Source organism: Megalops cyprinoides, chromosome 20, assembly GCF_013368585.1.
Source record: "Megalops cyprinoides isolate fMegCyp1 chromosome 20, fMegCyp1.pri, whole genome shotgun sequence".
Taxonomy (NCBI): domain Eukaryota; kingdom Metazoa; phylum Chordata; class Actinopteri; order Elopiformes; family Megalopidae; genus Megalops; species Megalops cyprinoides.
The window spans coordinates 3,932,329-3,944,466 of NC_050602.1; the positions used below are offsets into that span (position 1 = coordinate 3,932,329).

Below are 12,138 nucleotides of genomic sequence, written 5' to 3' on the forward strand. Positions count from 1 at the left end.
TCAGTACAGAATCACTTGGGTGGGTTTTTGTGAGTCCTTCGAATGTGAAAGGCACGCCTTCAGTAGATGCTGCCTTGAAGATTGATGGCACCGTCCAATTCACCCTTATTGGCTGAATGCTTTCTTTGAAAGGTCTGTCTGGTGTGCACACCAGAAATATACATTTCAGAGCGTGTTGAACAATGTCTTAAAGCGCTACACTGCAGTCAGATGATAAAGTGCAACAGGTCTGTGAGATGAATTAATACACCTTTATTTTGTTGTAGTTGTTTGAAACACAATCGCGTTCGGCATACAAAGAACCAAAGAAAAGATTAGCTCCATAATGACATTTGAGATGCTTCTTAACTCTTAAATGAAACACAGAAGTATTTGAAATTCAAAATTAAGCAGGCGATACTGGGTAAAGGAAACACCTTTTGAACAAAATAGTTTATCGTGAAACATACAAAAACAGAGCAAAATCTTAAACAGGACATTTCAAATTTTTGTTGGTGCAAATACCGCTTTCAAGAACTTCTTCAATAATTGAAATTAACAATGCAATATACAATAAATAAGTACTGGCAAGTACCTCCGATTTTCTTTTACAAATACGTTTTTTTTTTCCTGAAAATCACATTCTATTGCCTTTTGCACATTAGAAAAGGAAGAAATCAACCTTTTTGTGTGTACAGAATACCAGTGAAAATGTACCATTTGTTTAAGATAAAGTCTTCAGTGAAGTGGGTTCAGCAAACATCTGTTCTCCAGTAGCTCTTCAGTTTATAGCTCAGGATAAATGATAAGGTAAAATGTGGGAAGGTGAAATGGGAAATTAATGTGAAATTAAGTAGTATCAATGCTGTTTTCCTCTACTCCTCTGAAAGGAAATCTTGCTCATTACATGTTACATTGCATAATCCAAAAATCATTGTGAGCTGACTGATACTAATTTTGGGCATGAGGGAAAATTAAAGTATCGAGGAAATTTTTGTTGGGTACTAATACAATGTATATTATGGTTGCATAAGAGCTTTAATTCACTGTTGCTACAGAATATGAATGTTATTTTTAAACCATGTGTTTGCAATCATACTACCACTACAATATAAATTCTGTTAAAAGGCCTACATTCTTGGAAAAATGTGCAAATGTTTTTCTTGTTTGAAGAAAATACAATATGAAAATACAATAAATACCTCCCTCTTTTTGAAAGATGATAGATCAAAAAACATAGCTATATATTGTAGCTTTGCTCAATATAAACACGCATGAATAATTGAATAACTAAACACTCCATTCAGATAACATCCAGGCATCTTGGCAAATGCGCTATACAGAGTTTTTAACACAACATTATGTCTCGGCATATTTTACCCATATGTCGATGACATCACACAAGCATTGAGTGTCGCTATACTTTCACATGAGACAGATGTAGCACTGCATCCATTTTAGGAAAACAGAGTAGTAAATATACACTCTTCTACCACAGACATTCTATTGTGACCAGATATTCAGCTGCTGCATCTCCTCTGTCCTCTCTCTAGGAGGTCCCGGTGGCATCTGGGCTCCTGTACATTCCTGCGGATGTTTTAGAACACACCCCTTTAAGAATTTTCATAGCAAGCCAGCAAATCAAAATAGATGGAGCTTCAGCAATAACACAAACAGAACTTTCAGTGGGGAGTGCCTTGGAGCTGACTATCTGGTCCTTGTTTTAAGAGTCTGCGCACCTATGGGAAGGGATTCCTGCGTGTCACTCCTTCTCGTGACTGGCAAACTCCCCTGCTTCCCAGCGCATTGCCATCGCGCTTTTGCGGCGTCCTCCAGAGAATGTGTCTGGGTACTGGAGAAGGAGGAGGAGTAGTTTTTCATTTGTAAAACCACAAACTTCCATGCTTCAAGGCATCCAGCTCAGAGAATTCAACTCTAACCGCTTCAGAATTTTGACTGGTATTTTTTATTGCGTATGTAAATATTTCAATACCATTTTTTACAGTACTTATACTGTATGTGTGTATGCCCACACAAATGCACTTTCATACGAAATGCATACAGGTGTATATGCATGTGGGTATCTAAGCAGGATACATATTTTTTACTCACTCAGCACCATGCAAGCAAAGCAGAGTGTATAAAAGAACATGATTAAAAATAAAGAAGAGGAGGTTTACCTTATGTTCGCAGGACAGTGTGGAGCGATCCATTTTACGCGCTGTCTTCATGGGTGATGATGGTGAGGACTTGCATCTCACAGGGAGCTCTGCTGGAAAGCAGTGGAACAGCTTCAACAGCAAGCATGGAAATGCCCGACATTTGCATGCGTCAAAAGCAGTTGGAATGTACTGAGACCCTATCACCCATGCAGTTCCATAACAACATTCAGTAACCAAAAAAACAAAGAGCAGGCTCAGAGAGTAAAAGGCTCTGACAGATGTACTGTGGGACCTAAAGTGTGAAAAGTAGGTGCGATAGGTGCATATAGGTATCACAGGGTGGCATGCGCCTTGCCCCGCACTCTTATGTGGGGTTGGGGGTTGTTGTTATGGTGGTGATGAGCTTACATGCATAACTGGCAACAAATATAGTTCAGTAAAAAAAAGGAATGAAAGTAAAAAGCCATCAAATGTACACATGACGTCCCCCTTTCCTGACACCAGCCTGTAACTAACTTTACTTAGCCTCGACGTACCTGATCTGTCAAAGCACAGGTTCTCTAGCAGGTTCGGAGACACCAGGACTGTGTCGTATTTCTCCTTCGCGTAGAGCTGTGCTCTTTGCCTTCTCAGCTCCTCCTCCCTCTGTTTCACCACCTTGATCTCCTGGTCCACCAGGGATTGCGTGCTCCTGGATCGCAGCTTGAAGAAGGGGTTGTTGAGGAAGGTGCTCTCCTGTGTCTCCTGGCAGGCGGTGTTCAGGCAGAACTCCGAGGCGCTGCGTATGATCAGGTTGGACGTCTCCAGGATGATGACGCTGGTTGTCTCGGAGGGCCACTCGTTGAACCTCTTGGGCAGCGGGGCACTCAAGGGTGCCTTGGCGCAGTGCCTGGGGCTGGTGGAGCAGGGGTCTGGCTCCAGGATGATGACGTTGTTGGCCGCCATTTCGTGATAGAGTGGGGCCTTCGGCGATGACGAGGAGGTGAGGGTGAAGGACGGGGGCTTGGTGCCGGGTGAGCGCTGGGCCCTGCAGCTGTCCTCTTGAGCCTCAAATGCTTTTCTCCTTTTGTCAATCTCCTGGCACGGGCCCTTATCATACTTGCCAGGGAGGAGACTGGCTGGCCTGACCTTAGCTGGCACACCCTCGCCAGCGTTAGCTGCTTTAGAGATGCCCCTCTCCCGTCTGAGGCTCTCCTCTCTCTCCAGGGCTAAGCGGATTTCCCTCTCAATGGGTGTCTCGGGGTCGTCGTAATTGGACCTGTAGCTGGAATCGTCCAGACCCGAGTCCTCTGAGCATGGGCTGAACTGGGTGTTGGGGTACTCACTCAGTCCCAAACTGTCCAACTCCGGGTCTTTTTTGAGCTTGTCAATGTTGCGGACAGGGGTGTACATGAAGCTGTGGCCCCCTTGGCACATGCCCTGCTTGGGTGGAGGCTGGTGCACCTGCCGTTTGGTCTGCTCCTCCATCCTTAGCCACTGCGTGCGCGCCGCTCGGAAGTTAACGTGCTCTGTGCTGACATTCTCACTCTTTGTTTCCTGTATCACACAGTAGTCATTCGGGACCTTCTTCTTGGGGTCTGTGTCGGTGGCATGAGAGGGGCACGCGCTATGTTTTGCCCCTTGTCCGGGCTCCTCCTCGTCCTCAGAAATTTTTGCCAAGCTGTGGAAATGAGCAGAGGTGTCGGAGGACTGGGTAAGTGTTCGGAAGTCCGATTTGGAGAGGGGTTCTGGTTGCTCCAGTACGTTGGCTCTGTCTGCTGTTTCAGCCTTGGTTCCCTGGTGCGACTCTGTGAGACCCTCCGCTGCCTCCGTGCTTTTTTGGACGGGCGCTTCTCCAGTGTTGGACTCTTGGCCGCCATCCTCAAAGTGCACCACGCCCTCTTCATTGTGTATTGAGGAGGAAAACATGGCTCTCCAGTTCTCATCAGTCTCGCTATCTGAAGAGACGATGGCGATTTCTACCTGCAGGCAGTCGCTCAAGTCATCGTCTTGGTTGGGGTCGTGACCCGACTCTGCGGAGACGTCTGATGAGATCTCCTCGTGGGTGCACTGCTCCAAAAGGGAATCATGCCTTTCCTCTTGTGTTTCCTTCTGGTTGTCACATAAGACAGACTCCTGTATTTCCTCCTCATTGTCATGCAGGATGGACGGTGGTTCCTTTGGGCTGTCGCATTCTGGGGTGGCCTCCAGAACCTCATGGATGTCTTCAGCATCATCTGACAGCACAGGGCTGTCCAGCTGCTCTGGGTCTGGTGGGTCTCCTCTGTGCCGGGCCAGCTCATTCTCGTACACGCTTCCTGGGCTTGAGAGCGTGTCAGAAACAGACGAGGCCATGGACTCCGTCCGAATCAGCTCCTCCTGTCCTGTCTTTCGGACCAAAGCGTCCTCTTGAAAGTGCTCATCAGTCGCGCTCCATTTCCTGTTTCCTGCTCCCTCTTGATTGCTGATTTCGGCCTCATCTTGTGGCAGGTCCTCGGACATTTCCATGGCTTCTTTCATTTCCACAGATTCCGAGAAACCAAGGCGCTCCTCGTCCCTGAGCAAGCCTGCATTTTCTGCGATCTCTGTCTCCACGGAATCCACTCTGCAGTCAATTATGGAGGCCATTTCTGAAAGCTGGCTGGTCTCCATGGTTACCGGCTCTGAGTGGTCTTCTCCCTCTTTTTGTTTCTGATTTTGAGTGTGGCTGCTCCCCTCTCTCAGTTCATTTCCATTTGTCCTTTTCACGCCAGCTGTAGCTCTCTGTAAAAGAAACACCAAGAGGGACACTCGGCCTCATTTTTTCATAAAAGAATACATTTTCATGCTATGCTTATCGTTCAGAGATTTTCCCTGATCTGACTCAGTATCTCAGCTTGCCTAGCTACAAGTTGGACCCTATCCCTGTCAATAAAAAGTTATATGTGAAGAGACACATACCCGGGTGAATGCCTCCAAGTCTGCTACCAAACAATCTGAACAGAATTTCTCATCTGCACTCCTCTATAAGGAAAGTGTTCAACACCCCCTCTCTCTTTTGCAGCAAAAGGAGACGTGTGATCCTGCCATGCCACTTTGATTTCTTCAAAGCACGTCTCTGTGTTTTTTACCCTTTCTGACACATGGGATGTGGGAAGGAAGCTTTGATACCACAATTCACCGTGAGACACGTTTCAAATAAAGCATGAAATTTGCCAGACATAGTTTAAGTGGCCCAGAATTAGCATAAGGTATTTTTAAAACTTAAGAGGGATGCATTTCCAAGTTGAGTTTTTCGAGGCAAATAAATGTATCATGTGTATTCTGTAAATGGTGGCAAATATCCCTCCAAATAGGACATCTGGGTGGGAACATTCAAGCGTGTTTCAATGGAGTTGGGCATCACTAACATCTCCCCATTAGCTGGTTTTCACATAATACATGCAAAGCGGCTTTTTATGCAAAGTGAATACTAGCTTTACATGAAGCCACAACAAAACCTTTTTGATTTCGACATGACAGCACTCATAAAGTGATGCTAATTTATAGTCTGAGATCTAATCACACCCACAAACATACTTGCTTTACCCTAGCTGTAATTTATAGAGTGAGCTATCTGGTATGTAGTTGGATATCACTTATCAACAAAGGCAAACTTAATGCAAACACTTCAGACACTTAATTGGACTAAACTATTATTTGCCTGATACTTGATTTGTTGCAATGTTAAAAAAAATAATGCTAAAGTTGAAGATAATTAACAAATATATTTTATTTATTTATTTCTGTGGTGCATCTCTCACAGCAGAAAACAGGAGGTTATGCCTCGTTAGGCAGAACAGACTTGCCACTGAATTAAGTGGATCTATTATGTAAGACTGCAGGATTAAATATCCCTCCCACGCCTTTGTTGCTTTGTCCCTGCGGTATATAAGCACCAAGCCTGAATACTGCAGGGGGAGAAAGCAAAGCTCCAGGGAGAGGGACCGGGACCAAACCTTCACTCTGATTCCCTGGAAAAGGCACTCCAAGCTGGAGGGATGCTACCCTGTAGTGTGGGGGGGGGGGGGGGGGGGGGGGGGAGATCATGCAATTCCCTTAAAGGGCACCCAGGGACAGCCCTATGAAAACAATCCCTTACTTTATGAGTATTTAACATGTATATGTAATCTGATCTTGAGATAAATTATGTTTTCCAGTAATTGAAGGTAAACCCCAGGGAGAGTGTTTAGTTGGACATACCCATTGCAGTCAATCACCCCCTACAAGGCTGATTTATAAACGTTTCATACCTCCAATCAGCTACTTTCCCTCCAATTTTGTCATAGAACTATCCTCATTACTGTTCAGCAAAGCATTTGTGTTCAGTAGTGGATGAGATTTGGATGTTGTATGGCACATGGTCTGAAACTACCGTAGGCCGTTGTACAAATTCCACCTGTCAGATCTGATGTTTACTGAAATTTTTCATAAATATTCTATGTTGTTTTTTCAAACTACTCATACATACTTTGCACAGCCATTATATATCAATATATATATTTATTCAATTATATTCAGTATCACTAATCCAGTTACTTGCCTTATCTTCCAATTCACATCTGACTTTCTGTCCAAAAGTAGCATTGCCTTAGATACTTCCACTCACAAATCCAGTCATGTACAAAGAATTTGCAAATGGAAAAGTCTGCTTGGACAATCCAAGTAGATCAAACAAGACAACTAACACAATGCAGACCACCTGTGTTACATTATTTGAAAGCCAAAAATTGATGTTTTTTAATACTAATTACTTTAATGTTGTATATACATTCTGCCTGGCCCATGTCTAAATGCCTTACAAATGTCATTAAAACATCTATCAACAACAACCATCAACTGTCATCTGCACCAATAGCTGCAAATCAACCTGTCTGGTCAATTATACGAAGCAATTTCACATCTATTAATTGGGTCCAGCCACGTCTATTAACATAATGAATGAGTCCAACCACAGAGCACAAATTTTCAAAATGCTAATTAATTTTCTGAGGAGGAGATAACTACTGTCACCTTGAATGCAATCAATGTTTAATTAATTTTGTGGATGCGTTTAATGCCCTCTGTAATGCATTGTGAAATTATCAAAATGTTTGTGGGAAGCAACTTTTTTTCTTGCTCAAAGCTCAAAACCGTTGCCTGGAGATTTCAGAGGCAAGAGAACCACAGAGACAGATCCTCACTGTAAAAGGCTTTCATACGGTGTCCAAACATGATCTCATCAACAAGCCATTATATTCTGCAAGGTTCAAAGCAGGGACCAAACCGTAGGCAACATGCATTGCAAGGCTAAAACGACTCTGTCACCGGTAACCTTTGACTGCGGGAGAGAGCTTCCCACTGCCTGCTTCCCACACTGTTCACTGCAATGGTGAATATGTGCATGCTAGCAGTGAGTTGTAAGTGTGTAAATGAACAGGCATGGTTCATTTGCTCACACTGAATGGCTAAATGGCATTTCACACATTACAGTTACCTTGCGGTTATGTTAGATTTAAATCATACATGAGAGTCACTTATTCTTGGCAAAATGTGTTGCACAAAAATGGAGGTGTTATTCTGCAGTGGGAACTGTTGCCTGGCACCTCCATGGTCCTCGTGGCACTTACATAAGCTGTAAAAATATTCATCTTTTCAGTTCTTTCTGCAATTTCCCCCTCTTCTCTGTGATTTGTCTGTGACAGCTGGATAAACTGGTAGATAGTATGATATGTGACTCTCACAGGAGTAATATTTGTAAAGTGAACTTGCATGTACAGACAGTGATATGTGAGCATTAGCGCAGAATATTGCAAGCAGGTAAGTCACAGGAATTCTGTAGTTCTATGATCTGTTATAATCGCTGCAATTTTTATTTACAGCAGAACAACAGTAATACCAGCCACCATGATATGAATGATGATATGCATACAATCCTTTGCACAATTTGCATTTCCAAGACTCAGCACCATAAAAGACACTTAAGGGTACATGATCTCTTATTCACTGCAATCTCCTTCCAACCCATAAACTCTTTTAAGTTGTGCTTTAGATATAAAATAACAAGCTGGGTTCTTGATGGAAAAAAATGTCCATGCTAGCTCATGGAGACCACTAAATTCAAAGATTGTTATCTTGGTTGAAAGCCTAAATTCTGACTGTTTTGTCTGTCTGGCAGAGGTAAAGGTACATTAAATTGAAGAATCACAATGACCGGGCCGATTGTTGTTGTTTTTTTTTTTTTTTTTAAAGAAAACCTAATACAGCACACCCTCTTCATTAATTGAAGGAATACAGACAGGCAGTGCTTCATTCCGTCTCTTATATTAGGCTACCTTACGACAAATTACAAACGTCGAATATATACAGCAGGAACAAATTTGCAAAATACATGCACGCTTTTACACCGACCACAACCCTCTCCAACCCTTACTTGACGAACAAACCCTCGGTGACAAAATTTCTGTGCTAACGGTTCGCCTGCAAGATTTTAGCCGCAACGAGTCGTGCAACACACAGAAAGGTAGAATTCGCTTTCTAATACCTACCAGCAGTTTCCAACAGAGCAGCCAGAACGATATCATCTCCAACTTACCGAAGTATACACATTTCTGAGCCAAACCTACATGGAGTCTGAACAGCCAAATAGCAACACGTCGCGAGTAATGCATAGGGTTTATTTTTTCCTGTTTGTTTGTACTAAAGTTATTGATCTGCGGAAGCAATCCGGCTCAGATGAACTCGGACAAACAAGATAGGTATTGACATAAACGCCACTGAAATGTACTTCATCGCCAAGCCCGCTGCGTTTCCCTCAAGCGCTCAACCCATATCAGATACGCGTTCTATTTCTACACGTTGGTGAACTGAACAAGAGCCTGCGCTTCGCCCCGTGGGCTCCCACACTGGCAGTCCAGCTATTGAGTTCTCCACTCAACCCACACGCTTTTAATGCACAATCAATACGGTGGCCAAGGTCACTGTTCCTCTATGAAAATCGTTAGATCCATTCCATTGCAACAGTATTAAATGTTATGCACGAGATACGAAACCTCAGATGACACATCTTGCGATTGAACAGTACTGTACTAGGTAGCCTATTCTAATTTACAAAAAACATCTCTAAATCACCGCATAGGTACAGTATACGAAGTACTGTTTGTAGTAGGGAACCCTCTTTTTTTTTTTTAGAAATTATACGCCTCAAAGTCTATGTTTGTAGTGCTAATACGTGGCTGCCAGCCACAGCGCACCCAACATGAACAATATGAAAGAAAAATAGGTAGCGCTTAGTTCCACACACTCTATTGTAATTTTAGTGTTTTTCCTATCAAAGACGTACTGCATACTTAATACAGTTTCTCAGTGTGATCAAGACTAGAGGTCAAGGCTTGAAATATTGCCATTCAGGATTCAAGCACTTAAAAACACCTCTTTGCCTTCATTCATGTGCAAAGCAAGGGATATTACGGTTAGAAGCCTCTTCAACATTCCTAATTTGCATATATTGAAGGAAAACGCAACCAATCATATTCTAAGAATTATATATACACGAGATAGCTCAGAAGGACATAAATCATCAAAGAATACCTTGTTTTTAAGAATGTTTTTTTTTTTTTTTCCTGTTCCAGTGCCTTTATTTGACCCTAACAAACAGTTCATGAAGTCCAAATAAATGAATCAAACAATGTGGGGGAAAAAAACCCAAAAACTAAAAGCTTATTGACATCCCATTAGTAATGCTGTCACTGAAAGGCCTTTTCTACCCAGCAGCAGAAGATGTACTGATAGCCTGATGACAGAATTAATGCTATATCTATATTTAACATCTGCACCAAAATCTAGAAGAGTGCTGGTGACTCTTATGGTTTGCCCTCTTTTATTCAGCTGGAGGTGTACTTAAACAGAGTGGTTGCCTCTCTTGCTTGGTTCTCGGTGTGGCAGTGGTAATATTACTCAAAACACCTGTATTCAACACTTGTGGTCTTTTCAGTTCATAATACCAGCATGTTAAAATATCATTCCCACCAGGAGCTGTGATACACACCTCTTGTCAGTGCAAATGAGTCGCACTTTCTTTACCTGAGAATCCCAACAGGAAGTGTCTCTCTCCAAAGAGCTGATCCAGTGGGACAGGGGTATCACAATCACTTCCTGGGGGGCCACCTTTATGCTATTGTTTTTTTTTTCCTCATTCCTGCTAACCCATCCTATTCACTTGACTGATTTGCTCCAGGTTTGCTGTCAACCTTTATACCTATGCATTACTGACAACTGTGTTAAAGTGTAAAAGTATCATTAAAAAATTATATTTATAATATATATAAATCAAGATTGAGCTCATTGAATCATTAAGAGTGGAGGTTGAGAGCATGACCTAGCACACACATAGTCCTGCAGTAATTGAGTCTGACACCCTCTTGCTAGAGCTCACTCTGTGATATCTCTAGCTGTGGCACTTGTCTGTCCTCCCAGCTTTAAAACAATCCAATGTGCTTACAAACACATGACAAACAGATCACTCTCAGAGGACAGAATAATGCACACTGGACTATTCTCATGCCAAAACATGCCTGTGCTGTCTTTTCTATTCAGTGGCTGGCTTCCCTCCTGGAGATTATCCCATCAGCCCACACACGTTTGAAATGGAGAGCCGCCGCGCGCAAACATCGATCCAGACTACCTCTCCGCGAATCTCTTTCTCCTATCCTGCACAGTCTACACTGTACTTTTCTAGCCTCTTATAAACAGTTCAGTATCTGTGTAGCCCTCTGGGGCCCCCAACACCCCCATAGCACCATAGTGGGTGGCAAATTACAGCACGCTGTCTTGCTGTGGCAGTTACATAATAGCATTCTGCTCCCCAGTCTGGTAAACTGGTTGCGTTAGCCATCGCTGAAAAAAAAGAAAAAGAAGAAAACTTTTTTTTTGTTTCCGCTCCTACCTTTTGTCGGTGCTCTTCCTCGGTTGGCTCGGCGGTGTGTCTGTGTGCACCTCCCTCTGCCTGGCAGTAGCCACACCAGCTGGAGCCCCCCGGTGAATGTGTGGGACTGGGCCAATAGCAGTGCAGAGTCTCTTGTGACAGACACACGCGCACCAGCATGTTCATGCACCCACATACAGTCACACTCATGCGAGTATGCATGGAAGCACCAACCCCACACACACGCGTGCACACGTGCACATGCACACATGAACACATGCAAGGACACACATACTCATAAATGCATGCATATTTGCATACATACATAAACACACACACCACACACACACACACACACACACACACACACACATACAAACACAGGCTGCTAAGCCAAAGCCTTCCCTCCCTCTCACTTATTTAAGAATATGTTATGCAGGCAGACCCAAACATTCTGTTAATTTATAAATCTCGCCATCTGCAAAGAATCTATCTACCGATCTACAATGATAGGCAACAAAACATGAACAAAACAGCAGGGAGAAACAGATCATCTGAAGATTTGGTATAAATGAATATGATGAGAATATTATCATAAAATATAACAAATGAATATGAAATTAAAATTGTACATATAGGATATAAAGGATCTAAATACTATATATACTATTTTATATATAAACACTAAGCTTAAAGTTTAAATTCAAAATATAACTTTAATCATCAGTCTATTTCTTCAACTTAATTAAAAAATGGAGGACACATCCTGAATTAATATAAAGGAAAATTAGTCACTAAACCATGTTCGTTTTCTTCTCCTAATCAAATAAGCTTACATTTTTTTTCACTTGCACCACCCTATATAGAGCCAATCTTAATGTTCAGATTGATGTTTGGTTGAAAAGTCCTCTTTAGAGATTTGTCTATTCTGATGACATTAATGGTAATATTTCTCACAACTAACACAAATTATTTTGTGGCCTGCTTTACAGGCCAGGGTCCCTGAGCTGTGCTTTCTTCAAACAGTACTTTTCTCATTATTTCATACAATGCAAAGATGGAGGAGGAGGAGGACAGTCATGTGGAAATACCCCACCA

The 12,138-nt window shown here is 42.6% G+C and overlaps 1 protein-coding gene across 1 annotated transcript; it reads right to left on the minus strand.

The window, feature by feature from the left end:
* Positions 1 to 1,398: 1,398 nt before the first annotated feature.
* si:ch211-153l6.6 lies at positions 1,399 to 11,083 on the minus strand. Its single transcript, XM_036554576.1, has 4 exons — positions 11,062 to 11,083; positions 2,678 to 4,883; positions 2,160 to 2,251; positions 1,399 to 1,831 (listed from the first exon to the last, which is right to left on the minus strand). The coding sequence occupies exons 2-4, from the start codon at positions 4,770 to 4,772 to the stop codon at positions 1,742 to 1,744; spliced, it is 2,277 nt and encodes a 758-aa protein (XP_036410469.1). The 5' UTR covers positions 4,773 to 4,883; positions 11,062 to 11,083; the 3' UTR covers positions 1,399 to 1,741.
* Positions 11,084 to 12,138: the final 1,055 nt, after the last annotated feature.